Source organism: Drosophila takahashii, chromosome 2R (genome assembly GCF_030179915.1).
Source record: "Drosophila takahashii strain IR98-3 E-12201 chromosome 2R, DtakHiC1v2, whole genome shotgun sequence".
NCBI classification, from domain to species: domain Eukaryota; kingdom Metazoa; phylum Arthropoda; class Insecta; order Diptera; family Drosophilidae; genus Drosophila; species Drosophila takahashii.
This window is the reverse complement of record NC_091679.1, coordinates 29,105,701-29,132,184: the sequence shown is the minus strand read 5'-3', so window position 1 is coordinate 29,132,184 and position 26,484 is coordinate 29,105,701. Positions and strand designations below refer to the sequence as shown.

At 41.6% G+C, this 26,484-nt stretch overlaps 7 protein-coding genes across 8 annotated transcripts; 4 read left to right on the top strand and 3 right to left on the bottom strand.

The window, feature by feature from the left end:
- The first annotated feature begins 1,834 nt into the window (after positions 1-1,834).
- Positions 1,835-3,207, top strand: LOC108060080 (probable palmitoyltransferase ZDHHC24). The gene is made up of 2 exons (XM_017145652.3): positions 1,835-2,145; positions 2,198-3,207. Exons 1-2 carry the CDS (start codon positions 1,908-1,910, stop codon positions 2,809-2,811), a joined length of 852 nt encoding a protein of 283 aa, XP_017001141.2. The 5' UTR covers positions 1,835-1,907; the 3' UTR covers positions 2,812-3,207.
- LOC108060079 (small ribosomal subunit protein mS39) lies at positions 3,101-5,333 on the bottom strand. The gene is made up of 2 exons (XM_017145651.3): positions 4,908-5,333; positions 3,101-4,853 (listed from the first exon to the last, which is right to left on the bottom strand). The coding sequence occupies exons 1-2, from the start codon at positions 5,232-5,234 to the stop codon at positions 3,222-3,224; spliced, it is 1,959 nt and encodes a 652-aa protein (XP_017001140.2). The 5' UTR covers positions 5,235-5,333; the 3' UTR covers positions 3,101-3,221.
- A 277-nt stretch (positions 5,334-5,610) lies between these two features.
- Positions 5,611-6,687, top strand: GstE14 (Glutathione S transferase E14). Its single transcript, XM_017145653.3, has 4 exons — positions 5,611-5,825; positions 5,899-6,099; positions 6,164-6,286; positions 6,376-6,687. Exons 1-4 carry the CDS (start codon positions 5,622-5,624, stop codon positions 6,604-6,606), a joined length of 759 nt encoding a protein of 252 aa, XP_017001142.3. The 5' UTR covers positions 5,611-5,621; the 3' UTR covers positions 6,607-6,687.
- Positions 6,688-13,844: 7,157 nt separating this feature from the next.
- Mp20 (Muscle protein 20) lies at positions 13,845-19,368 on the top strand. 2 transcript variants are annotated; one of them, XM_070212154.1, is made up of 4 exons: positions 13,845-14,004; positions 14,149-14,481; positions 14,546-14,743; positions 19,354-19,368. In XM_070212154.1, the coding sequence occupies exons 1-3, from the start codon at positions 13,975-13,977 to the stop codon at positions 14,735-14,737; spliced, it is 555 nt and encodes a 184-aa protein (XP_070068255.1). In that variant the 5' UTR covers positions 13,845-13,974; the 3' UTR covers positions 14,738-14,743; positions 19,354-19,368. The 2 variants fall into 2 exon arrangements, with proteins under 2 accessions (XP_070068255.1, XP_017001124.1); XM_017145635.3 differs by lacking the exon at positions 19,354-19,368 and having other exon boundaries at positions 14,546-14,976.
- On the bottom strand, positions 15,920-18,969 carry LOC108060067 (myosin-9). The gene is made up of 3 exons (XM_017145633.3): positions 17,203-18,969; positions 16,565-16,661; positions 15,920-16,506 (listed from the first exon to the last, which is right to left on the bottom strand). The coding sequence occupies exons 1-3, from the start codon at positions 18,766-18,768 to the stop codon at positions 16,109-16,111; spliced, it is 2,061 nt and encodes a 686-aa protein (XP_017001122.3). The 5' UTR covers positions 18,769-18,969; the 3' UTR covers positions 15,920-16,108.
- On the bottom strand, positions 19,169-21,757 carry LOC108060066 (cilia- and flagella-associated protein 184). The gene is made up of 3 exons (XM_017145632.3): positions 19,919-21,757; positions 19,651-19,747; positions 19,169-19,592 (listed from the first exon to the last, which is right to left on the bottom strand). The coding sequence occupies exons 1-3, from the start codon at positions 21,626-21,628 to the stop codon at positions 19,219-19,221; spliced, it is 2,181 nt and encodes a 726-aa protein (XP_017001121.3). The 5' UTR covers positions 21,629-21,757; the 3' UTR covers positions 19,169-19,218.
- Positions 21,758-25,051: 3,294 nt separating this feature from the next.
- On the top strand, positions 25,052-25,788 carry LOC138912641 (uncharacterized). Its single transcript, XM_070213841.1, has one exon. It carries the CDS (start codon positions 25,104-25,106, stop codon positions 25,605-25,607), a length of 504 nt encoding a protein of 167 aa, XP_070069942.1. The 5' UTR covers positions 25,052-25,103; the 3' UTR covers positions 25,608-25,788.
- The last annotated feature ends 696 nt before the right edge of the window (positions 25,789-26,484 follow it).

The window sequence follows — 26,484 nt, the reverse complement described above, 5'->3', positions numbered from 1 at the left end:
TAGCTAAAGCCTTTAGCCGGGGACTTTTTTCACCGCGGTACTCAGTTGAGCTAAGGAAATGGTAAGGAAATACCAAAAAAATACTAGATTTAGCGGATGAATTCCGATGAACGCCTTTAGCCGCGGCCCAAAGAATAAAAAATTTGATCTTTGGCTGTGTTTGTGCAGAAGCGGTTTGCCAATAACAATGTATAAATGGAAGGAAAACCACAAAAACCAATGGAAAACTGCCTGTAGGAGTTGCTGCAATACATATCGCCATTCCAACAGCGAATTAATAAAAGAATTAATATTTTAAAATTGGCGCCAGTTGATTTGTTTGCTGAGAGTAAGACCATGCTACATGCATTGCGGATTAACTCCGAAAACTTCGGTCACACTAAAAGATTAATATTTTTCGACTAGTAAAACTCTTAGCCGAACTGAGTACTAGGCTTAAAGGCGTTCATCGGAATTCATCCGCTAAATCTAGTATTTTTTGGTATTTCCTTACCATTTCCTTAGCTCAACTGAGTACCGCGGTGAAAAAAGTCCCCGGCTAAAGGCTTTAGCAACCTATTTGCCTCTCGCTTACTCCTATGCTTAGCTAGCAGTTTTCGTCGTACTGAGTACTAGGCTTAACACTCAAAGAGTTTATTGCCACGGCGAACCAGTTTTTCTGCTGGAACTAGAAGCAATAAACGAACTTTCTAAACCAAAATTAATTACAATTTTTACTGTAGTTTTAGCCAATAATATATTCATGTAATATAAATGAATGAAAAGGAACCGCAATATTTTTAATCTTTTTGTTTTCTCAATCTTAATGGTTTTTTGTTAATTCATGATTTGTTAATAAGAATGGTTTTTGTTAAGACCGTTAAAACAGTTATTAATCTTTAATACGTTTATTTTTACACTTATTAAAACAATGTGCTTACCTCTATAATCACTGGGAAATAAAGCGAAGCTTGCTCCTCTTTGACCTGCTATGACTGTTTCTTATCAGTTATTTATGAGTTGTATATTTATTATGGAAAAACCATTGTCATGACTTTCTTCTGTTTAATTCGCTACAATAGTTCAAAGAAATTAATTTCAATGGAAATTCTTATTAACAAAGGATTAAGGAAATTAAATAAATAATGGATTCTAAATAGCTTTTAGCGTTTCAAAAGCATTCAATTAAAAAAATTGTCCTAAATTCTCTTGAAGTTTTCACTTAAAATAATCAATTGTTATTATAAACAAGCTTAGTAAATTAGAATGAAATTATATAAGGGGGATTCCCTAAACTGTTGAATTGCTGAATTGTTGAATTTTGGTCAGCTGTTAATCAGCTGTTCCATACAAAGTCAACTTTCAGAAATTTCAGCAATTCAACAGCCTCGGGGCTGTTGAAAATGTTGTTGAATTGCTGAAAAGCCAGAGTTGTCACCTTTTTTCAAAAGTCGTGGCAACTCTGTAACATTTTAGTATCACCAGTACGCATTATTTATTTTAAAATCAACTTAGAAAGCATATTTGTGGTTCTTTTTACCTTGGTAACACTTTTACACAGTAACTAGCAATAATAAATCAAATTTTACATGCTTTAAGTTCCGTGAAACTTTTCAACAAATAACAGCTGTTTGAAAATTCAACAGGAACCATTTTGGGTCGTTCCCTTAATTGCTGAAATTTTTTGTTGAATTTTCAACAATTCAGCAATTCAACAGTTTAGGGAATCCCCCTATAGAAATACATTCAGACCGTTAAAGAATTTGAGCTTCTGTTATGTTGGTTCTTTTTTTTCAAATTGTACTGGTTCCTTTTATTAACAATCTCTGCTAATAAACATTTCAGCCGCCTTAACAGTCTTACCGTTAGCACCACAAGCGCTTAGCAACACTATCGCAGTAGGGGGTGCGAAAAATAACGGGAGCAAAATGATATTGCGCTCTTGGGATCGGGTTAAGCCCCGATCCATGTCGGATTTTGCCTGTTTCCTCCTGGTGGCAATCTTTGTGCCCGTTACGTACATCTTCCAGGTGACCGTTGTGCTGCCGGAGCTGTTTGCCATCGGGGGCCTTTGGTACACGCTGCTCTGGGTGGCCAGCCTGTTCCTCATCTTTAACATCACCTCCAACATGCTGGCCTGCATGCTGGTGGACACTACCATTCGAAGTGGGTAAATAGCAGTTATATTGTGATTCCCGTACTAAGATTCCCATTGCAGTGGAGCTACTAAAGCCACCGGTGGATCCGGGAAAGCTGGCGCGGTGGCACATGTGCCACGATTGCCAGACGCTGGTTCCACCTCGCTCCTGGCACTGCGAAGTGTGCAACGTGTGCGTGCTGAAGCGGGACCACCACTGCCGGTTCACCTGCTGCTGCATCGGACACCACAACTACAGGTACTTCTTCTACTACCTGGTGTACATGATCGTCGGATCCCTGGCGGCCGCCATCATGGAGAGCGTATACCTGTGGCACCTCCACCCGGACATCTACTGGCGCTGGTCCACTCTGCTCACCATCTGCGGTCCCATCGTCAGCCTCTTGCTGTTTCCCAGCTGGGAGACCTTCTATGTGGTTATCTACGACCTCACCCTGCTGGGATTCGGCATATCCTCGCTGCTCCTGGTCTTCCACTGGTCGATAGTCAGGAGCGGTTCGGTGACGAGGGAGCGCGGCACCAGGAAGTTCGATCGCGGCCTGCGAGGCAACCTGGAAATGGTGCTCGGCAAGCGGATGCATCTCACCTGGCTGTCGCCATTTCTACGCAGCGAGCTGCCCCACGACGGGGTGAACTGGGAACCCATAGCCGCCTTTTCTCCGAAAGAGGAATAGTTCAAGATTGTGCCTTAACCATTGGCACTCACATTAGATTAGTAAAATATTAGTGGCATTTATATCGAAATACTAATCACAGCAATTGTATGGTAGCTATTTTGAAACCTTCTAGTCAATACCTGAAACTTAATATAGTATTTAAATTTCTTGTTCATATTGTAAACTCAATATTAGCCAATCACTTGTATTACTATAGATAGTTTGATTGCATATCTACAACATACAATTTATATCAAGTACAAAAGCATTTCATTAACCTAAAGCTTTACCATATTAACGTGTGTAATCTGTATTTAACTATTGGTTTTTATTGAACCAAAAAACTTGTTTTAAGTTTCATGATATTTTAACAATTTTCGTTAGATCAATTACAAAAGTATATTATTAACACAAGACTTTTTACTTTATTACTTATCGAGGAAACTTTCGCCCACCAGCGATTTCAGCTTGGACAGGTGTGTTTCGTTCAGGGTAAATCCTTCGTGGATGCGTTTGGCCAATGCCCGGGAATCTATGTTATTTTCAACGGCGTATTGCAGGGCAACCAGCGCCTGACTGGGTGACTTCTCCTGCACACTGGCCTCCACAAACTCTTGCAGAGCACTTTCCGCTGGTGTTCCGGGAATTCTGTGCTGGTTTTTGTCTATGTGGGCGAACACCTCTACCGCCTTTTCGTAGTTGCCACCACGAACGAGCAGCGTGAGGATATCTCCCAGCATTTGGCCGGTGAAGGAGACCTTCCGGAGGCGCCGAATGGAGTCCTCAATCTTCTCGTACATATCTAGGGCCACCTTGGCGCCCTGCTCAGGTAGCTGTTGCTGAGTAGGAGAATCCAGATTCGGCTTATTGTCCACCAAGATGCGGAGCACGCACAGCAGAAGGCTCTCGCGGTGCGTGTGATCAAACACCACCATATCCGACCAGATGCGAGGCACATGCTCCACACCGCCGTTGATCTCGATGGCTCTCAGGATCTCCTCCATGATTCCCGGCTCGGGGATGTAGATGTTGGGCACCAGCAGATCGTAGGTGAGCATAAAGTCATCGATCGATTCGGTTTGACAAAGGAGGGCCAAGTAATTGCGGTAGTAGATTGACTCCTTAAACGAGTCGCCTATCAAATCATAGTTCTTGCCCGTGTGCAGCAGCTCGTCCACCTTCTTGGCCAGCGATTTGTCGTGCAAATGATTGCGACACACGTCCATGGCGGTGGCAAAGAAGTACGTGTCCTGGGGATGCTGGATCTCGAACTCCTTGCCGGCGATATCGTTAAGAATGTCCACAATAACGTGCGACACTGGTCCCCTTTCGCGGCAGAAGATGATCAGGAGATAGTAGTAGGTGCCCAGGCTGGGACTCACGCCCAGTTGCTTGAATTCCGGCAGAACCTGGAGGGCAGCGGTGCGTGCCAGCTTAAAGTTGCCGAAGGTGCTGATGCACTGAAGCACCGCGTTAAGGGTGGCCAAATTGGGCCGCAGCTTCTGCTGCGACATCTCCTGCAGCAGCTCCGTGCAGAGCTGCCAACGCTGCTCGGCCGTGTCCTTTAGGAAGCTCACTATTTGAATAATCGAATTGAAGGTGTTCGTGTCCAGTTGGATTCGCTTCTCTCCGGCTTCCTGGAGCAAAGCATAGGCCCGCTCGCACTGCAAATACTTGGCCATGCCGCGGATGAGCGAGGCATACGATTGCGGCGTCTTTGGTTCGATTTCCGAGTACAGTTTCTCGGCCAGATCGCCATCCTTCCAGGTCTTGCCGGTGCGCTCGCGTCTCCGGTTGTTCTGCATGAACCAGCGCTCCTCGATGTACTCCTCCGGCAGCGGATCCTGATTGTTGTGGAAGCACACCAGCTCCAGAAGGCTCTGCTTAAGATCGGCGCTGATGGTAGTTCCTTTTTTCACTAGCAGGTCGTAGACCAGGACGGCATCCTTGAGCTCACCCTGGGCAATCAGTTGGCGCAAAGAGCTCTCCTCCACCTGGGAATCCTCGGTGTAGACCATGCTGGGTGCGAATTTCTCGATGGCTGGCTGGGCTTCTTGGTGCTGCGGGTTAGGAAATGGAATTAGATTGTGGCAAGGCAGCTACTGGCCACTCACCATGAACAGATCGCGGTGCTCCTCCTTGATCCACTTGGCCGCCTTGCGTCCCGACTCCTTGGACAGGGCATATGTGCGTTTCGCCGCATTGGACATGGGTATCAGGAATGGATCGTCATGGTATTTGTAGTGCGGCGCCGTGTGGTCCCTGCCCACGGTGGCGGCCAGCGCCTGGAGAAGATCGGTGGGCGAGCGCTCGATCCGATTGGGAATCTCAATGGGGGATTCCTCCGCCGGCGCCGCTGTTGTGTAATGTGCTCCGCTGGAACTCAAGCTGCGCGCGACATTCGCCCTGGGCAGCAATCTCAACTGGCGCGAGAGGTACATCTTTCAGCAGGTTGGACACAAATTAACCCGATTTTCAGTTATAAAACCAAAAAATAAATGTTTTCTGGTTTTGAGTGGGGAAAATGCAGCTGCTTCTTCTTGCCCAGAAAGTGTGGCCGAACAGCTGTTCGTAACAGCGGGTTAACAGTGAGGTTAACATTTTCCGTTTTCCAACACCATTTCAGGGCTACAAAAAGGTAAGCGCTAGATTTGAAATGCTTATCTTATCTAATTATAATTTTATATTTACAAATGTAACATTTTAAGAACATAAATACAGTGCCGGTATTTCTTTAATTAAACTCTGATATACTAATTATTGTATTTCGTTACTTATTTGAATAGCTTCAGTTGTCTCAAGCCAGCAATTGCAATCCGATTTAGTTTATGATCGGCTTTCAAGGCGATCGTTTGTCGGTTTTTCTACCTGATCTTTTCCAGATGTCTCAACCCAAGCCGATTTTGTACTACGACGACCGCAGTCCGCCGGTGCGCAGTTGTCTTATGCTAATCAAATTGCTGGATATCGATGTAGAGCTACGGTTTGTGGATCTCTTCAAGGGCGAACAGTTCCATAAAGATTTCTTGTCGGTAAGTGAGGCAAATTAATTCGGGTTTCCCAGCTCAGTCTTAATAATAAATTTGTTTTCTTCTCATTTTTCAGTTAAATCCCCAGCACAGTGTTCCCACTTTGGAGCACGGTGATCTGGTGCTGACTGATAGCCATGCTATACTGATTCACCTGGCGGAAAAGTTCGACAAGGACGGAAGTTTGTGGCCCGTGGAGCATGAGCAACGTATGAAGGTCCTGAACCTCCTGCTCTTCGAGTGCTCCTTTCTGTTCCGTCGTGACAGTGATTTTATGGTGGGCTATTGACCAACTTTACTAATTAAATTTGTTAACAAATTTCCCCGTTTGCATTTCACAGTCGGCTATTGTCCGCCAGGGATTTGACCATGTCGATGTGGCACTTCATGAACGCAAACTGACCGAGGCGTATATCATCATGGAGCGCTACCTGGAAAATAGCGATTTCATGGCCGGGCGACAGGTAAAAGACAACCTCATCTGATTGCGATTTCCTGTCCTTGTGGCAGCTCAATTAAGTTTAGAATTTCACCTTTGTTTCTGCGGTTTCAGCTGACGCTCGCCGACTTATCCATCGTGACCACATTGAGCACCGTCAATCTCATGTTTCCCCTGTCGCAGTTCCCACGTCTGCGGCGCTGGTTCACCGCGATGCAGCAGCTGGATGCCTACGAGGCCAACTGCAGCGGATTGGAGAAGCTGCGTAGAACGATGGAGAGCGTCGGTAGCTTCCAGTTCCCCTCCTCATCTACATGCTCCAACGCCCCCGAGGAGGTGGAATAGCTCGGGATGGTTATTAAAATCCGTGTTTAATTTATCTTCGAGTCGGGTGAAATTTGGTATTTGCACTGCAGGTGAAGGGTTAACAGTGGGATCTCTATAATAAGAACCTAAACTTTCAAAATATTTATAAAATTAAGTTGACTTACTTCTGGTATAAATAAAACTCATTAAATCAAAAAAGATTATCAAAAAAATTAATAATTATTTAAGCAACATCTTGGAGCCAGATAATGTGCATATTCCGAATCCATTAAAATTACGAATCAAAAGTATATAAAGGGAAGAAAAAGTGCATAATATAGATCCATTAAAATTGCGATTCAAAGTGATTAAATGGAATCCAACAGATGTGTACATTTCAAGGCAAAACTGATGCATAAATATACAAATCAAAAGTCATAAGAGTTTACAATGTTTATTTGTATTTAAATTTTGTAAGAAATGAAATAATGCAAAAATGTATTAATTAAGTAAGTATATGATGATTTCACTTTTTATAAATTTTGAAAAGTGCTACGCGTTTTTGAGCTTTTAACCCTGTTTACAATCCCCCGGAATTCTGTGAACTTTGGGGGTGCAGGCTATAGACTTTCCACTGCAAATGGGTGTTTGCTTTGGTGAAAGGGAATACGTGTGTAATACTGCCAATTTCAAAGCAATTTAGCGGTTGGCCGCGACCCTTGAACCGGCTCATTAACATATACGCGTATGAACCCTGTTTGCTCCTGAAAATGTTGGCAAATATTTGACTGCTCCGGACGATGGTGCGCTAATGACAGCTTGTCAGGCCTAATAGCCGTATCGAGTGCCCTCCAGTTGATCGGGGTAATCCTCTTCGAGGACCAGCCGCTAATTGCTCCCCTCGAAGCTCGAGGAGGAGCCAGTAACCCGATGCGTTGGTCAGCCAACTCGAACAAAGTTTAACGCACGCATCACGCTACCCATCCTCAACCATCTTTACAGCTTGGAGACTACGTGCACCTGGTCTTTCATCGGATTTCTGCTCCTTTGGCCCGACTTCTCAGCTGCCAACTGTCGTGGAAAGTGCAGCTATTCCCAACGCTTTTTCCGGCTGCCGCGGCATCTGAATCTTCCCGAGGCACGCGGCAAACTTTGCGCTCTGCAAGTTTTTCAATTTCGCCCGGCGTTGTCTCAACATTTATCTGCCCTTCACGTTGTCAGTGCTTGTACAGAGATTTTTTTGTCACGGTCCCTGGAACGTTTTAGCTTTCTGTCAACGGCCATCCAAAAGCGCATCCGGGGTGCCAGATACATAAAACTGAATTATTTTACTTAAGTTTCGCGGTACTCTTTTGCCGCAGAGATTAGCCACTTTGTCAAGGGATTTGCATCAATTTGAAATTTTACTTGGAGCCAAGAGTCGCAAATAAGCATTTGTATAAGGAAATCTGAATTCAATTAAATACCTTACGTTTTGAAAGAGAAATTTAAATAAATGATTTATTTATTCTCTTAGATTTAAAACGTTTAATTCAAGAACTTAAGAATTTTATTTTATTTTTCTAGAAATTATATTGAAATTATACGTTTTATTGGTATTGATATTAAATATTTTAAATCCTCTAAAGCCGCTTTGAGAATTTCGTAATATGTCTGAATAAAGCACGACGTTTTTCATCTTGAGAGCATTGAATGCGGCGACATTGTATATTCAGCATTTTTTCTAGCATTTTTTGTCTGTATTTGCATGTCGCTATGAATTCGATTAAAGGCCACGTTTCACCATACAGGCGACTTTATTTATGGGCAATTCCAGCGCCGGACGATGATGATGCAATGCCACCCACTGGGAAAGGCCTCAGCCTAGCGAAATCGAATTGATATTTAAAAGCAAATTTACTGAACATACTGTGCGCAAAGGCAATTTAATTTAAATCATTATTATTGTTTTTATGATGCTAAAATAAATAATTAAAATTGAACGCGAAGGGACTTTTTAATCTGCATAAATTAGGCACAGTAAGCATAGAAAAAACAGAGAAGAGTACATGCAGATAACTTGTTATTCTTTTTGCCCAAAAACAGACAAAACAGACAATTTATTGTGTAGGATAGGATTTTGTTTTTAAGACTACCTATATATAATTAATGCATAATACATTTTTTTATACTGTCATGTCTTAAATATTTATTTATTTTATGTACCCATTTAGTTAAATATAAAAAACAAAGCCATTTAAATTAAAAACCACACAATAGCCTTCCTTCCGGAATAATTAAAAATAAATTATGGTTTGGTAAATATTTATTTCTGCTTACAAAATAGATATATCTGTTTTATGCACACACATACCACTATAGAGGGGTGGTCAAAAGTATTTTCACAAATGTTAATGTTAACTGTACTTATATTTTGAACTTATAATATAAACTTTTGGCACCTATAGAAAGAGCACTTCAATTCCGTTTAAATGACACAAAAATTTTCTTAACCCATTAAGACCCCTTTGAAAAGTGAGCAAATTTTGCGAAAGTCAAATTTTCAACTTTTTTCCTGGGGCTTAAAACAAAAATGTTTTGATGCAAAAAAAAATTTTCAAAATATTTTTCCTTATATTTTTTATGATTTTTTGAATGGAGACCTCTCAGTAAAATTTTGTATGAAAATTAAGAAAAAGCGGGAAAAATAGCTATTTTCAAAAAATCATAAAAAATACAAGGAAAAAATATTTTGAAATTTTTTTTTTTTTGCAGTTATTATTAATTATGATTGGGGAACAACTTTGCATCAAAACATTTTTGTTTTAAACCCAAGAGAACAAGTTGAAAATTTTCCTTTAAAAAAAAATTGTCTAATTTGCCCACTTTTCAAAGGGTGCTTAATGGGTTAAGAAAATTTTTGTGTCATTTAAACGGAATTGAAGTGCTCTTTCCATAGGTGCCAAAATGTTTATATTATAAGTTCAAAATATGAGTACAGTTAACATTGAAATTTGTGAAAATACTTTTGACTAGGGTTGTATGTCCTATATGCCCTATATGTTCACACATTTTCCGGTAATAGGAACCACCATAATTAGGCGCATAATGGCTTCAAATTAGCATAGCTGTTAAAAATTGGAACCCCTCCGTGAGGGAACCCTAATGCGGCACACATTGCCAGTTGCAAATCGAGTTACGGATGACAGACGACAACTTTTGTTCCAAACTTTTTTCCAGAACTCCTTGAGCCTAATGCTGTCGAAGAATACTTTGTGCAAATTGATTTAGTGAAAATGCTGCTTTGAAGTCCGCCCTCAGCGCCTGACAGTCAATTTGTCGAAATGGAAAGTTTTGCGATTCGGGGAAGAGGCTGAAACCTCATTACAGGGTCCTAGTAAGTAGCCTAGCAGCCAGCTTTAAAGTGTTAGCCAGGAAATTCAATTAGGCCTGGCCATTCCTGGCCAAGCCACACTGCCAATTCCCCATTCGGGCCATTCAGAGACCAGAAGTCGGCGGTGCGTGATGCTGAAATATTGGCAAAGTTTTCGCATTCGGCCATTTGGGACAAGCGATTTCGGGGTTTAGATCTTCGATTATTACTTGGGGCAATATTTGCTGATTTTATTTCGGGTCAGACATCTTGCCTTTTGCCACTGCTGACTTGGCCATAAACTGAAAAGCAGTCACAGTTGAATTATTGATTAAAAATGCTGGCTGCTCACTCGCCCAGCTCCTTATTTCGACGCCCAACTAACCGCCCTCGCACATATAAATTTCTATTATATTATTTTCACCTTCCACGTTTCTTGGCCATCTGCTGAGGCAGACCTTTTTGTTGTGGTTAAGTGCTAGGCATCTTGGTTGCGGTCCTGCTGAATTTCTAATTAACCTTTTTTTGTGTTTTTCGGGGCGGAGGCTGGGCCACGCCCACACCGCCAGTATTATTTGTCTGAGGCTCTTGTCTCAAGATCTACCGAAGTTCGGGTTCGGGTTGAACGATAAGTATTGGGTGAAAGCCAAACAGAAAGCAAGAGAACAGACCAAACAAACATCTGACAACCAACAAACAAAAAAGTTCAAAAGATTTTGTATCGCAATAATTGCTGAAGCAAGTTTGGAATAAAAAATAAAGTTATACTCAAGTGGAATCAGAAATACTCTCTGGACTACAAAAAAACTTTAGTAAAACTTTGGTAATATTGTGTATTTTTACATGTGTTTTATTTTAATTTTTTTGGGATAATAACACATTAAACAATAAGATAACCATAATAACTTAACTATATCTCGAAATATAATATGGTATCAATATATTCTTTCTTAAAGCATGCTCTTTGGAATTGAAATCGTAATATTTATAAAAATAATAGAATATTCGTTATAACTTTTATGTATCTAAGAAAAAATACAAAATGACTATACCCCATTTGAAAAGAGTGTTTTGAAATAATGTAAGTCAATAAATAAATGCAAATTAATGCAAAGGTTAGAGAAAAGTCGCACCAAAGCTCTTTCCCCGTTTGTGTTTTGGTTTTATTCGGTTGAGTTATGGGGACCGCAATATTGGCAAAAGGTAAAAATTTTAAATATCTACGAATATTTGACTCAACATTGTGCGACCAATGTTTTTTCGACGACAATGTGAAAATGTGAAATTTATTTAATTGCTTTTGTCGCAAGGAGCGGGAAAATGTCTAGAGGAATTATGGGAAACTTATAAATAACTATTCTATGCCATGACCGCGGCGAATCGAGTGTTTATTTTTGTTGGCAAAATGACGACATTGGGCATGATTTTCCAATTAAATGTTGAGCTTAAATAAATAATGTGTCTATTCTTAGGCGGCCAACTCAACTGGCGATGGGGCACGAATTCAGTAGCTGTTCGAATCGATGCTGTTTGTATTTTGTTTTCCGTTTGTTTATAAATGAAATTGCAGTCTGCAAACCCAAAGGCTTGACTCAATTTCCGTTTCCGCCCAGCTTCACTGTAGGCCAGCGGAAGCGGCACAAATGCCAGCAAGTGGTTGCTGCCCCAAGGGCTGGATCCTTTCCCATTCCCATTCCGATTCCCTTCCCCAGCGTCCTAATTTTCGCTTGACTTCATTTCGGATATGCGTTGCCATTTTTGGGCCATTGTTGGCTGGCCATTTAAGGGCGCAGGCCTTGGCCTTTGTTGAGTTTTTATGCTGATTTATGGGAAAATAATCCCGGCTAACTTAGCGCCTGGAAATGGTTTCCCGCCAGGATGTTTGCACACTCGAATCTAATTTTCGTGGCCAAACACAACTATGCCGCATGTGTGTGCCGCATGTCCCATGTCCTGTGTGCAATTTGGCCAAAACGACGCCGCCTGATGAGGATGCATAAGGGTCCCAAGGGTCCGGGCTCCGGATAAACATTTAATCAGACGTTTGTTTGAATTGCAATCCAACTGGGCGACTAGGCGACTGAGCTTTCCAAGTCCTCGAGAGTGCCGTGCCGTAATTGAATTTGATTCTTTCACTTACAGCTACCAGTTTTTGCCCACCCCTCGGCGAATGCAATTACAATAATTTAATTGCCATGAAAAATGGACGCACATCTGCGGGGCATTAATTAAATTTTTCGGGAAGACAATAGTCAAAACCCCGCCTTGGGCAAATTTAATTCACTTAAATGGCAACAATTGCGGTTTACTTCAATCCGCCGAGTATTTGTTAATTACAAAAAAAAGAAGAAAATAAGACTGCGGTCCGTCGAAGTGCCGCTGGCCAAGGAGGCTGTAAAAATAAACGAACACGCCATCTGTTTTTTGGGGCCGAGAGAAAAACAAGAAAAGCCTGGAAAATCTCAACTATTTCGGTTCCACCTGTTCGGAATTGAGAATTTAGAAATAGTCGCGCTACCCACAGCGCAATTTCGTCGGGCCTTTTACGTGTGTGCCGGGGATTTTCCGAGTGTTATCGAAATTGTATCCGCTCTAGCAGAAGATTTTCCCCCCTCCCAAAATAGATGTCGCCGGCCGATTTGTTTGTTTGGTTTTTTCTCCGACATACTTTAATAAAATATTCATTTTTGTCGGGGGGCACGAACTCTGGCAGTTCCAAGACGCCTTGACTTGTCCTCTTCACTTTATTGCCCTCTCGTCGAAATTATGGAAGAATGTTTTGGCTGATGGCTGTACTCTAACAAAGTGCTTTTCAATAACACAAGGCGCATAATTCAAGTTAATTGTCTGGTCATAAAATAATCGCTGGCCTTGTGTTTTTCAATGCCTGTAAACGGTTCTCTCTTTTGCCGCGGGCCTGGTAATCTGATTTTATATGCATTAACAGATTATAATTGCAATTTATTGCTAATTTTATGGGTTAAATGCAGACGACGAGCTGGCAGGGCATTTATGAGAGTGTGCCGAAAATAATTTGTTTATTATTTCATTAACTTTATCATTATTTCACACAATACTTTGTCATTGGGAAGCCTTTAATTTTAAAACGATTAATTATAATTTGTTTATTGAAGTTATATCGTTAGGGTGCATTTTGTTATGCATTTAAAATATATATGGACATTTTATTAGTTTTTAGGAGAGATTTTATTCAAAATCTCTGTAAATTCTTACAGAGTAGTAATTTAATTGTTTATTTAAAAATTCCATTCTCAAAATATATTTTTATCATATTCAGATTTTTATTAAGAGGTGATATTAATTAGCATAACAAATTCAAAAATAATAATTTTAAGAGTTTCATTAAAATTAATTTCAAAACAAATATTTTGTAAATTAAAAGTTTACCAATTTTTTTTTAATTAGTCAGTATTTTGAAAATGCTCATAATTTGATGGTGTTTGATTAGCCCCGCATTTCAGAGCGACCTCTGGAGATGTGCCTCTCGATGGGAACCAAATTGCTGCCATTTTTAATTATGACCCAATGCATGCCGGTGGAAATTACGAGCAACGAATGCACGCGCCAGAAATGAGTGCAAAATGACAGCAGGACAGCAGCTTGCTGGTTTGGTCAAGTCCGAAAAAATGCGGCTAACATGCAAATGAGCAGCGCACTTTGAAGAGCACAACGCACACAGACACATTTCCATCGATTGGAAATGTGTGAAAATTATTAAGCATTCGTTGTTGCTGCTGCTTTGGATTTTTCCTTTTTTCTCGGCCGATGATGATCTAAAATTATAACGCACGACTCATGCGAGGGAGGCGGGCAAAGTCGGCGCTTCGAATATATAAAACGCCCACGCCGCGCAATTTTCACACACTCGACTCCGAATTCGGATATATTTTTGGAAAATTCTTGAACGAATCCGTCGGAGAACGCTCTCTCGCGCTTTAAAAGCCGCATACGCCCCGTTGGCTGGCATCAGTGTTAGCTTGTCAGAGCTTTAGTGAAGATCCCACAGAACCCGAACCCAAAACCAACAAACCAACATGTCTCTTGAGCGTGCCGTTCGTGCCAAGGTGAATACTTGATCAGTGCAAAATAAGAAAAGAAATATCCTTAAAAAAGATCCACAAAAAAGTGATAAAATGTGAAAGTTAAGAAGGAATTTTTCCAAGATGTTGTGTCTAACTTTTTGTTGGTTTCTCCTTTGATCCACACAGATTGCCGGCAAGCGCAATCCCGAGATGGACAAGGAGGCCCAGGAGTGGATCGAGGCCATCATTGCCGAGAAGTTCCCCGCCGGCCAGTCCTACGAGGATGTGCTCAAGGACGGTCAGGTGCTGTGCAAGCTGATCAACGTGCTGTCGCCCAACGCTGTGGCCAAGGTCAACTCCTCGGGCGGCCAGTTCAAGTTCATGGAGAACATCAACAACTTCCAGAAAGCCCTGAAGGAGTACGGAGTGCCCGATATCGATGTCTTCCAGACCGTCGATCTGTATGAGAAGAAGGATATTGCCAATGTGACCAACACCATCTTCGCTTTGGGCCGTGCCGTAAGTTTGACATTATGTTATATTTCGTTATTTTTTCTAACTTTGGCATCTTGAACCCCTGCAGACCTACAAGCACGCCGACTTCAAGGGTCCCTTCCTGGGCCCCAAGCCCGCCGATGAGTGCAAGCGCGACTTCACCGACGAGCAGCTGAAGGCCGGCCAGACCATCGTGGGTCTGCAGGCCGGTTCCAACAAGGGAGCCACCCAGGCTGGCCAGAACCTCGGCGCCGGCCGCAAGATCCTGCTCGGCAAGTAAGATGTCGTCTGCCAGGATGCCGACCCTTTTCTACACATATGCTAAGTGACAACACACCCATATATTTTGTATGATGAAACATAAACACAAAGATATTCCTCTCACCAAAGCAAAACTCAACACCAAAAACACTCACACAAAACAACACACAAAAGCAACGCAAAGGCTTGTCGCCTTATATTAAGTATACGCCTAAGTTAATCTATTTATGAGTACAATAAAGTAATTCAAAAATCCCAGTTTTCGACTTTCCGATCACCTCTATAACCTTGAGCTCTCTACGTTCTTGCTGTTGCTTTTTTTGTGTGGGTGTAGAGACTTTATTTATCTGCCTATGGTGCTTTCTAAAAATGAATTTTATACGTACATATATGTATCCGATATATATATCATCGTATCAACGTTATAAACCAAACATAAACACACTCCGATGAGTGTGTGCGATGTGAAAAATTCCGCTGAAGCGTGTCGAGGTCAGAGCATCGGCGATGGGCAGAGTTAACATCAAGATGGGCATCTATACAATGTCTATATGTAAGGACAGGAATTCGCCCGAAGCGAATAGCGAAACTCACCTGTCCGAGGCGTAAAATTGTTCACTCTAAAAACACACAGGCAAGCATGTATTGCAGGTGCAACTATGATGGTGCCAAATAAATAAGGAAAGCCAGACAGCTCTTGAGAATTTTTACGCCTTCTGCTGGCACTTTTCTAATTTCTTAATTTATTATAGTCTGTCAGAGGATTCTACTATTGATGGCTAATTTCCCCTTATTCCCCTTCGATTCGAAGTACTTAAAAATAGGTCTCCAACGAAATATTTTTGAAAAATATATCAAGTTTTGAATTAATAATTTTTTAAAATTAAAATTCTTTGGCTTATTCAGTCCGTAAATGAATTACATCTTTCATTAGTTTTGGCTAATTGAAGCGTACTAAGTTCGTGTGTATTTTAAACGCAAAACAGTTCTCAAGAAAGATGATTAAGAACAAAGCGTGCCAAATTCCGAATTCCTATTTTTAGATTTTCAAATTTTCCAACAATTGGTTGCTTGAAATATTAATGAGAACAACCAAACGATATTTCTCCTTGGTTTCTTTCGGTTCAACATATAGTAGGAATAAATAAAAACAGGCAAATAAATAACAAACTTGACACTGAAAATGTGGGGGAAATATATATTTTTATAATGGTTCATTAAGAGATTTTCTGTACCGATTCAGGGTTATTATTGATGCATGAGTTTATGAGTAGGAAGTCTTAGATTTTTCCTCTTAACCAATTAAACCTGTTGTTTATAGTATTAAGGAATGACAAATTCTGAATTATGCTTGTAGAAAACTGTATTTGGATGAAAAGCATTAGGAACCTTATGGGAATATTAGACTCTTCGTTGATCGCTCCTCGATTACCATGGCATCGATTCGATTTGTAATGGATTTCAGGGTTTCCCTTAGACTGGAGACACTTTCCTGCTTTTCCCGAAGGTAATCCACCGTTCGATCGAAGTCGTACATCAAAGCGGGCATTGCCAGGAGGCCGCCCTGGTAGGTCAACTCTTGCATCTGCCCCCTTATCTTTTTGTGCTCCACTTTCGCCCGACAGAGCTGAATCTTCAGTCTATGTTTAATCTCATTCTTCTCTAGCAGCTCATCCTCTAGCTTATGCAGCTTGTTCTTAAGTGCCAGGGACTTTTCTCGAGCATGCTTAGTCAAATGCAGGTCCGTGTGGTATTGGGTGCGCTGCTTTTTCAGATCAAGGTTTCGTTCTGAGTGGGGGTTACAAAAATTAATATATTGATGGTAAGAATATTCCAAGATCCTTACCTTCAATCTTTTTTTCTAATGCATACACTTTGGTTTGGACATTCATAAAGTCTTTCATGCTCACGCCATCGCACACTGTCTCTATATCTTTTATTTTCTAAGGAAATAGTTTATTAAGTATTACATCCAGGAAATCGAAATAAATAAGCTGAACTATGGAAGAAATACCCAAAGAAACTAACGGACAATACTTTGAAAGGACTTAAGGTGAAAGAGGTAGAAAAAAATGAAAGTCAAAATTACGGAGAAAGTGAATGAATAAGATTTAAACAGTGTGTAAATATGCATTCTATGGAAATTTACGGACAAGCATTACAAATAATTTGACGAACAAAATTGCGGATAAGATGGCGGACAAGTTGGCGGAAAAGATGGCGGACGAGATGGCGAACAAGATGGCGGACAAGATGGCGTACAAGGTGTCCGACAAGAAGGCGGACAAGATGGCGGACAAGTTAGCGGAAAAGATGACGAACAAGTTGGCGGACAAAATGGCGGACGAGATGGTGAACAAGATGGCGGACATGATGGCGGACAAGATGGCGGACAAGGTGTCCGACAAGAAGGCGGACAAGATAGCGGACAAGTTGGCGGAAAAGATGACGAACAAGTTGGCGGACAAAATGGCGGTTACCTACCTCTGTGATGCGGCTTAATGTGTGTTTATTTGAGATGAGCAACAGCCGGGTATCACTAATTCTGTTCCGGTGCTCCGCCATCAGTCGCAGCTCGCGGGCCACAAACCGCTTGAGGAAGTCGGTCTCGGCGTCCGGTCGCGCCAGGAGGCGTCGAATCGTCTGCTCCAGATGCTCCTCCGTGCTGACAGCGATGTGCATGGCATGCGAGAGGTCCAACAACGCCGCGGACATTAGAAAACTACATTTGTTCTTGACCTTGGAGAGGCGCTCTTGGGCATAGGACAAATAAGACAGGGCGTGCTCATGACGAATGGCATAGTTGACCTCGTCGGTCAGGGAAAGTGTGTCGAAGGGACGCTTGTTCTTGATGCGGCGATAGTACTCGATCATACGATCCTCGAGCATTGTGTGAATATCCTTAGTAATGAGGTGATCGTGCACGTCACTCTGGAGGGCGGCAAGTAGCTTCTCCTTGTCCAGTCGACACCGGATATATTCATCGGTGCCCGGCCGCTCTGCCATGACCACACTCTTTATTAATTGGTTCAGGAATCCGCGAACCACCTGTTGCGTCTCTATGAACCTAAGTTCGGCTGCCACGTCGATTGCGGATGATTCGGGTTTTGCCGCACTGGTTGGGAAAAAGCTTTCGAAATCCATGTATTGTTGGGAGTCTTTATCGGTAGTTTCTGTTATTGGGACGTCCTCAATAATCTCCATGGACGACTCTTGCAGCGACTCCGAGTCGCCGAATAGATCGTCCACGACAGAGCGGGTGTCGCTGTGAGTTTTGCTGGATTCCCTTTCCGCGGCTTCGGAACCGAGGCTCTCGGTATCATCGGCTAGGGGATCTATAAAATTTGAAGGCTTCTCTGATTTTAGAGACCTGCGTGTTTTCCGCTGGACAACCGGCTCGCTTGACAGCGATATATCAGAGATACTGGGCACCAGCATCAGCGATTTGACCGCCATCTGCAAGGGATTGATGCTTTTGGTTCGCTGGATCCTTGGATCTTCTGACTCCGATTCCGAGGAAGATTCGATTGGTTCGGGCAAGTCGACTTCTTCGTCAGCATCAGCTGCGACCAAAGTAGTGGCGAAAGAGACCAAATCCGAGTTTCGGGAGGTTCTTACCGTGTCACTGGCGATATCATCATCGAGCTTGGTCCATAACAATTGCTCATCCTGCTCCTCCTTTTCAACTCTGGACTGGCGCCTTTGAATGCTGGCCAGCGACTTTTTACTTATTTCTTCTTTTATCAGATTCAGCTCCTCTTCCCTTTCTCTTTTTCTCTCCTCCTCCTCCATCTCCTCGGCTTCACGCTTCTTTAACCGATCCATGACTTCCTTCAACATCAACCTCTTTTCCTCCTTTTTCATTTCTTTCATCACCATCTCACTGGTCCTCGAAATGGTGGAAACTCTTTTGAAAGGCACTGAAATGGACTCTTTACTATCTTCTGGCGAAATTTCGACAACGTCTTCAGCTACAACTAGTACTGCGTCTTCAGTATCATTTTCCTCCAACATTTCGTTTTGAGGTTCTTCACTTGGTTCCGTTTCCATTTTATATATTTCAGTTATTTTTTACAAAATATTATTTGTACTCTGTTTAGTCTTGCGCTTGAAGGAGGTGGTTTTATCTTTATTTCTTGTGTTTTTTATGACTGTTTTATATGCCTTTGCGATTTTTTTATGTTTTTTAGTGTTTCTGTTTTGAGTTGTTGTGTACTCGTGTACATCTGTTTTCTGATTGTGACATAGATTTCGTGTTTGACAGCCTTTTCAGGGACCATTATGTTTTCTTAAGAAACCTAACCTTTAAAGTTGCAAGGATGCTTGGGGCGTGATTTGTTTAATAATCCCGAAAACTCGAGTTAAGAGATATGGAAATTTCTCCGTTATGTTGTATTTATTCTGTTAAAATATTATATTCTAAAATGATACCCATCCCATTAAAGCTTTTGTGATAAATCTTAGTGTTTATTGGAATCGTCAGATGGGAAAAGATGGTTTCTAAAGACTTCTTCCTTCCACTAAATCGACGCGACGTTGAAGTGCCTTCATGGTCTCCCTAAGCTTGGCCACAGACTCCTGCTTCTCCTTTAGTCGCTCCATGGTTTTGTCATAGTCGTACATCAGCGAAGGCATCGCCAGGATGCCGCCCTGGAAGGTCAGCTCCCTGGACTGCTGGCGCATCTTGGTGCGCTCTAGTTTCACGTCGTAGAGTCGTTTACGCAGGACGCGCTGCTTGTCGATGGCATTCTTCAACAAGGTCTTCCGCACCTCAAACTTTTCCCCCAGTGCCAGGGCCTTCTCCCGATTGTGTCGGGTGAGATGAACGTCCATGAGGAATTGCGTTCGCAACCTCTTTAGGTCAAAATTGCGTTCTGGGGAAAGAAGAAACACGATCTTTAGTTTTTTAAAAATGGGATACCTAGTGCTTACCTTCAATTTTCTTCTGCAAAGCCAACACTTCATTTTGCGCGGATATATAGTCTCTGACGTTCACGGTTTCACTTAATGTGTCCAGTTCTTTGATTTTCTAGTTGGGGTAAGAAAAAAGTTAGTCGTTTAGGACCAGGTTTCATTAAAAATTTCACTGAGCTGCTAAAGAATTCGCGCAACTAAAATTAAATAGATCATGTTTTAAATTCGATAAAAAATTTAAAAATTTCTTTGCTTTTGAACATTTTTTAATCTTTACTACACTTACATCCATTATGTGAGCCAAGGTGTGTTTCCTGGTAATCAGGAAGAGTCTGCTGTCACTAATCTCGTTCCGTTTGGCGGACATAAGCCTGAGTTCGCGATCGACAATGCGTCGCAGATAATCGGAATCCGATCGAACCAGGTACTTGTGGAACAGGTGCTCCAGTCGCTCCTCCGTGATCGAGGCGACGCTCTGGGCGGAGTGCAGATCCAGCATCACCCTGTTCATCTGGACGGCGTGCTTGTGCTTGGCCACATCCAACCGTTCCTTCAGACTGTCGAGCAGCGACAGTGCGTGAAAGTACCGGGCCTGGTATCGTTTTTCATTATCCGCCGTAAGGACGACAAACACTCGAGTGTTGCGATTGCGTTTGTAATATTCGACCAGCCGGTTGGACATCATATCATTGGTGTACTTCTCGATCATATAAGTATGGATGACTCTTTGCAGCTCGACTAAGAGCTTTGACTTGTCGAATTTCGCCCGAAGCACGCTCTCCTCGTTTTGATAGTCCGACCTGTAGGCAGCCTCCTCGATGAGATCGCGAAGTAAGTCGTGAACCACCCTATTAAGCGCACGGGCATACGCTACGGATGAATCCTCTTTATCCTCGAGCTCTACGAAACCCACCTTTGTTAGGGCGTTAAATTCGTCCATGGTAACGGACTTTTGCGTGGGAGCAGCGGTGTCTGGAAGTTCCGCGAATTCGGGTATGTCGGACATAACGGAGGAGTCGTCCTGACTGTCAGGCGCCACGCCATCATCCTGCTGCTCGTTGTCCAAGTCCCCAAGCGATTCGGATACCGAGCTGGAACTGGAGCTCGGACTCGCCGCAGGATCCACGAAGTGGCCCTGATCCCGGTAGACGCTAATCGTGGACTTGGCCCCCGATAGGCGGTCGGTCAGTTCGTGCTCCTCCGATATGTCCGACAGACTGGGCACATCGAAATCCCTCAGAAAGTTGGTCTTCAACTGGACGGAATCGGGATCTGCCGGCTTCAGCGTTCTTACCGATGCCATGCTAATGGCCGCCATACTCATTGCATCATCCGAATCGTCATACTTGGGATCCTTGTCGAAAATACTTCTATTATCGGCTTCATTTGAGAAGCCATACACGGGAAAGAGGTCCACCATTTTGCGGGCTCGGAATTTCGTGAATATGTCTTCTTCTGAGTCATCACTTGGCTGGATTGACTCCGATTCCAGTTCATCGTCGAAGGGTTCATCGAAGTTCACCAGGACCTCCTGCTTCTCCTCCTCTTCCTCCCCTTTATCGACAATCTCTTCGGGGGAAAACGCTGTGAAACTAACTGTGGGCTCATGGACTTCCAAAAGCGTAAAACGATTACTGGCCAAGTCCTTCAAACGCTCCCTACGCTCCTTTTTGAGTTTCTTCTTTTTCTCTTCTGGCGAAAGATCATCGGTGGGCTCCGTTGGCTCCACGTCCAGGCCAAAAGATTCGTTGGATAGGTGTTCGGTGATTTCTGTCTCTGGGGCCTCCTCCGTCGCCTCCAGTAAGGCAGTTTGATAAGACTCCTCCTGTACAACGGGTTCCCCGGCTATTGGTTGGATTTCCTCCTCCAACTTTGGGATCTCTTCGGGTACAACCGTTGACTCTGGAGCATTGTTAACTTCCAACTGGTCTGTTGTTTCCTTTGGGGCCTCGGCTACTTGCACGACTTCCTTCGTGGACTCGGGGTCTTGAGGCATTGTGGGTATTATAGTGTAATTGTTTATTATTTTTTATGTTTTTTTTTAATTTTTAAGTTTTTTTAATAGTATTTTATGTATTTTTTAAGTGGGGTCTTGTGTATTGTGTTTTTGGAGTTCTTTGTAGTTGTGACAGTAAACTCAAAAAAACTAATGAATAATATCAAAATTGTTATTACTTCGTTTTATTAAATTTAACTATATTAAAAAGTTAAAATACTTAAAATACTTCTCTAATATTTACGTTTAATAGAACCTTTAAATTTCTAAATACTTAACGTCAAGAAAAAGAGTGGTATACTTTTAGGCTTAAAATAATAAGTTGCACATATATATATTCATGTTCCAAATAGGGATATACAAATGTATGAAGAAAAAACTTAAAATTCGTTAAACTATACCAGCGGTCGGCACGCACATACGTTGACATTTTGTTTTATATTTGTGTGAGTAATTTGCACTGGGCAGCTCATCGATGTGTGTGTGCAGACCGCTGTTCTACGTTATACGTGTGCGAGCAGCGCGCCGGCAGAACAAAACCCTATGCTCACTTAATAGGGCGCTGCCGACCGCTGAACTATACTAATGAATTCATTGTTTAATTTTGTATGTTTTGGTTACAATGGTTTTCTGTCCTTGCCCTTGACTTTAAAATGCAACTTAATAGCCAAACTTTACTGTAAATTAAAGTGAAACTCCTCGCTGTTCAGCACCATCTGGGGTCCAATTGGAGGTCCTAAGTAAATCTTGCGACGGCTTTAAAGTTGATTGATCGTTGGCCATTGTGTGCGTGTGCTCTCTCTTTTTTTGTATTTTGTACGAGTGCGGTAAACTTTATGACATTGATAAATTTTTAATAAATATGACAAAATGTCGGTGCTTTAATTCACTTCATCCCGCGGCTCGCTTTTGGGCAGCACCAGGTGCCGGGCGATTTACATAAAAGTGCTGCAGTGCTGGAGAGTGTAATTTGCATAGGAAGCACTGCAGCACTTGGAATGGATTTCGGGTCTTAATACTTTCCGTTTGATTGTCTTGGCGTGGAAATTGATTCAGCAAAATGCCAAATTGCTTTAAATTATGCATGAGCCTGCGACTCTGCCATTCTCCCCTCCCCTCCCTCCGGTTGCCTTTGATGTTCGGAGGACATCTGGGAATCATATTCAATAAGCCGGATCCGACGGAGCAGGCGAAATAACTTTTTTATGACAGACTCAAAGGGCCAATCCCCTTTGATGGCTGTTAAATAAATTTGTTTTCGATGCCGCTTAAGCCGTTGCCGCGCCTCCAGGTGAATAATAGGCAGGTTCCTAATGGACTTTTAATAGTCGGGTAAACACCGGCGACACAATAATTGCCCCTTGGACATTGGACATTCGTCAGCGGGCACATGTGGCTTCCTGGTGCGCCTATTTCCCAGTCGGCTCACGTCCTCAACGAAAGCGGGGGCAATCCTTTTGCTATTTATCATTCCGTCCGAATTTTTCCCGTAATCCTTTTCTTTTTTTCGCTCTTCTGTTTGTCTGCATTAAGTGGCATTTTCGGCTTAGGCGTCTACAGTATCTGACGGATACTTAGGAGAACTCTTGAACTTGACTTTCCCTCCCCACAGCGCTCCAATTACGACAGCACGTTGCGTCCGACGAAATTGTAATTTACGAGTGTTTTTATACACAGCGAAAGAAACATAAACCTGTGTGCTGCGAAAACTGATGCCACTTTAAATAAATGTTTTAAAGAAAGTGTACTTATATTTAATCGCTCGCTAGAATACAAAGTCATTTTAAACTACAAAAGAATTACCAGTTTAGTATTTCAGTGGATCTAACAAAATTTTAAAAACATGTTTACCTAAATTTTCTATTTTTTGCTAAATAGACAATTTTGTGTGTTATTTTTAATCATTAAATAAATAAAAACATGTTTGCTGAAATATTAATTAGCTGATAAAGCATTTCATTTATATAAGGCAGATTATAACTGGAAAACACGTCTGGGTGTAGCTGTGAGTCATTGCAAACACACAATATGTATAAGTAGTACCTAAGTAGTACCACAAGTATAGTATTAGGTATAGTATAGTATTATGAACCACATGATTTCAAAATCTACACTGAATTTTATTTTCAAATATTCAGTGTTATAGTAGTGAGTATGAAGATATGGATCTAATGCCAAACTTAAAAGACATAAGTTAATGGTAAAAGATTTAGCACCAAAAGCCTTAAGCTTACCACAAATAAATGTATGTAAATGTAATGTATAAATTTTTTTTACTGTGTGCACTTTATTTGCATATTTGTGCCTCTGTTTTCAGAGAGCGTCAATAATTACAAATTGCGCGTCGGGGTTGATCTCCGGTGATCCGTGGGCTTATCAGTCTGATTTCGCCAGCTTTGCTTTGGCAGCTCGATAGTGCATCGCATCCGAAAGCCTCTCAATTTGTTGACATGAATTATGCAAGTCCAGTCTGGAATGCTTGACTCGCAAACGGCACGAACTCGGAAATTGCGCAGTGCCGCGGAAGCTGAGAGAGAGTGTTATGAGCAATCTAACATACAACCCTAGTCAAAAGTATTTTCTCAAATTTGAATGTTAACTGTACTCATATTTTGAACTTATAATATAAACATTTTGGCACCTATGGAAAGGGCACTTCAATTCCGTTTAAATGACACAAAAATTGTCTTAACCCATTAAGCACCCTTTGAAAAGTGAGCAAATTAGACAATTTTTTTTGAAAATAAAATTTTCAACTTTTTCCTGGGGCTTAAAACAAAAATGTTTTGATGCAAAGTTGTTCCCCAATCAAAATTAATAATAACTGCAAAAAAAAAAATTTCAAAATATTTTTCCTTGTATTTTTTATGATTTTTTGAAAATAGCTATTTTTGCCGCTTTTTCTTCCTTTTCATACAAAATTTTACTGAGAGGTCTCCATTCAAAAAATCATAAAAAATACAAGGAAAAATATTTTGAAACATTTTTTTTTGCAGGTCTTATTAATTTTGATTGGGGAACAAGTTTGCATCAAAACATTTTTGTTTTAAGCCCCAGGAAAAAAGTCGAAAATTTGACTTTCGCAAAATTTGCTCACTTTTCAAAGGGGTCTTAATGGGTTAAGAACATTTTTGTGTCATTTAAACGGAATTGAAGTGCTCTTTCTAAAGGTGCCAAAAGTTTATATTATTAGTTCAAAATATAAGTACAGTTAACATTTACATTTGTGAAAATACTTTTGACCACCCCTGTATATGTATGAATACATAAAAATTTCGTTTGATTGGAAGCTTTAATTACATTTGCGCCCGTAATCACAAAATCGCATTATGGACGGTGACGATCTTTTTGAGGTTTCTTGCTAAATCTTTGCCATCGCTCGAATTCAGTTTGAAAAAGTCAGTCTAGGCGCAAAGTGTACCTAGCGGATCAAAGGATATTTTAACATTTTAAGGATACAAAAAAGGCTAAATCAATGCAGGGATCAGTGTTGCTGCTGCTTACCTTCGCCGTTCTGCTCTGCGCCGCAGTGGCTCTGCCCACAAGTCTGTCCAAATCCGAGGAGGATTTGCTGGAACAGATGCTGGCGGAAAGCGTGGAGAGCGGCGAACTGCAGGACCTGGACGAAAGCACCGGCAATCACATCGTCAAGCGATCTGCCAAGGATTCCAGCTCCTCCGAGGAGGATAAGAATGGGGCCAAGGGAAAGCTAAAGGACAAGGCAAACAGCTCAGCGAGTTCCTCATCCGAGGAGAAGACAACAACGGGAAATGCTGTCCATGAGGGAGAAACTACAACCGAGAACTCCGCTCGGAGACGCCGGGAAATTGCAACAAATGACGAAAAGGATCAAGGAAATCAAAAAACCAGCGAGGAGTCGCCATTGGATGTACAACGGGTTCCCCGGCTATTGGTTGGATTTCCTCCTCCAACTTTGGGATCTCTTCGGGTACAACCGTTGACTCTGGAGCATTGTTAACTTCCAACTGGTCTGTTGTTTCCTTTGGGGCCTCGGCTACTTGCACGACTTCCTTCGTGGACTCGGGGTCTTGAGGCATTGTGGGTATTATAGTGTAATTGTTTATTATTTTTTATGTTTTTTTTTAATTTTTAAGTTTTTTTAATAGTATTTTATGTATTTTTTAAGTGGGGTCTTGTGTATTGTGTTTTTGGAGTTCTTTGTAGTTGTGACAGTAAACTCAAAAAAACTAATGAATAATATCAAAATTGTTATTACTTCGTTTTATTAAATTTAACTATATTAAAAAGTTAAAATACTTAAAATACTTCTCTAATATTTACGTTTAATAGAACCTTTAAATTTCTAAATACTTAACGTCAAGAAAAAGAGTGGTATACTTTTAGGCTTAAAATAATAAGTTGCACATATATATATTCATGTTCCAAATAGGGATATACAAATGTATGAAGAAAAAACTTAAAATTCGTTAAACTATACCAGCGGTCGGCACGCACATACGTTGACATTTTGTTTTATATTTGTGTGAGTAATTTGCACTGGGCAGCTCATCGATGTGTGTGTGCAGACCGCTGTTCTACGTTATACGTGTGCGAGCAGCGCGCCGGCAGAACAAAACCCTATGCTCACTTAATAGGGCGCTGCCGACCGCTGAACTATACTAATGAATTCATTGTTTAATTTTGTATGTTTTGGTTACAATGGTTTTCTGTCCTTGCCCTTGACTTTAAAATGCAACTTAATAGCCAAACTTTACTGTAAATTAAAGTGAAACTCCTCGCTGTTCAGCACCATCTGGGGTCCAATTGGAGGTCCTAAGTAAATCTTGCGACGGCTTTAAAGTTGATTGATCGTTGGCCATTGTGTGCGTGTGCTC

What these genes read in the sequence shown, in the direction of transcription:
- LOC108060080 (XM_017145652.3), top strand. Translation starts at nt 1,908, where the DNA reads ATGATATTGCGCTCTTGGGATCGGGTTAAGCCCCGATCCATGTCGGAT. An exon ending in GGTGGACACTACCATTCGAA is followed by an intron (nt 2,146 to 2,197) that starts GTGGGTAAATAG and finishes TTCCCATTGCAG; the next exon opens with TGGAGCTACTAAAGCCACCG.
- LOC108060079 (XM_017145651.3), bottom strand. Translation starts at nt 5,234, where the DNA reads ATGTACCTCTCGCGCCAGTTGAGATTGCTGCCCAGGGCGAATGTCGCG. An exon ending in AGCACCGCGATCTGTTCATG is followed by an intron (nt 4,854 to 4,907) that starts GTGAGTGGCCAG and finishes CCTAACCCGCAG; the next exon opens with CACCAAGAAGCCCAGCCAGC.
- GstE14 (XM_017145653.3), top strand. Translation starts at nt 5,622, where the DNA reads ATGATCGGCTTTCAAGGCGATCGTTTGTCGGTTTTTCTACCTGATCTT. An exon ending in TCCATAAAGATTTCTTGTCG is followed by an intron (nt 5,826 to 5,898) that starts GTAAGTGAGGCA and finishes CTCATTTTTCAG; the next exon opens with TTAAATCCCCAGCACAGTGT. An exon ending in GTCGTGACAGTGATTTTATG is followed by an intron (nt 6,100 to 6,163) that starts GTGGGCTATTGA and finishes TGCATTTCACAG; the next exon opens with TCGGCTATTGTCCGCCAGGG.
- Mp20 (XM_070212154.1), top strand. Translation starts at nt 13,975, where the DNA reads ATGTCTCTTGAGCGTGCCGTTCGTGCCAAG. An exon ending in AGCGTGCCGTTCGTGCCAAG is followed by an intron (nt 14,005 to 14,148) that starts GTGAATACTTGA and finishes TGATCCACACAG; the next exon opens with ATTGCCGGCAAGCGCAATCC. An exon ending in TCTTCGCTTTGGGCCGTGCC is followed by an intron (nt 14,482 to 14,545) that starts GTAAGTTTGACA and finishes GAACCCCTGCAG; the next exon opens with ACCTACAAGCACGCCGACTT.
- LOC108060067 (XM_017145633.3), bottom strand. Translation starts at nt 18,768, where the DNA reads ATGGAAACGGAACCAAGTGAAGAACCTCAAAACGAAATGTTGGAGGAA. An exon ending in CATTAAGCCGCATCACAGAG is followed by an intron (nt 16,662 to 17,202) that starts GTAGGTAACCGC and finishes CTATTTCCTTAG; the next exon opens with AAAATAAAAGATATAGAGAC. An exon ending in ATTAGAAAAAAAGATTGAAG is followed by an intron (nt 16,507 to 16,564) that starts GTAAGGATCTTG and finishes ACCCCCACTCAG; the next exon opens with AACGAAACCTTGATCTGAAA.
- LOC108060066 (XM_017145632.3), bottom strand. Translation starts at nt 21,628, where the DNA reads ATGCCTCAAGACCCCGAGTCCACGAAGGAAGTCGTGCAAGTAGCCGAG. An exon ending in CCTTGGCTCACATAATGGAT is followed by an intron (nt 19,748 to 19,918) that starts GTAAGTGTAGTA and finishes TACCCCAACTAG; the next exon opens with AAAATCAAAGAACTGGACAC. An exon ending in TTTGCAGAAGAAAATTGAAG is followed by an intron (nt 19,593 to 19,650) that starts GTAAGCACTAGG and finishes TTCTTTCCCCAG; the next exon opens with AACGCAATTTTGACCTAAAG.
- LOC138912641 (XM_070213841.1), top strand. Translation starts at nt 25,104, where the DNA reads ATGCAGGGATCAGTGTTGCTGCTGCTTACCTTCGCCGTTCTGCTCTGC.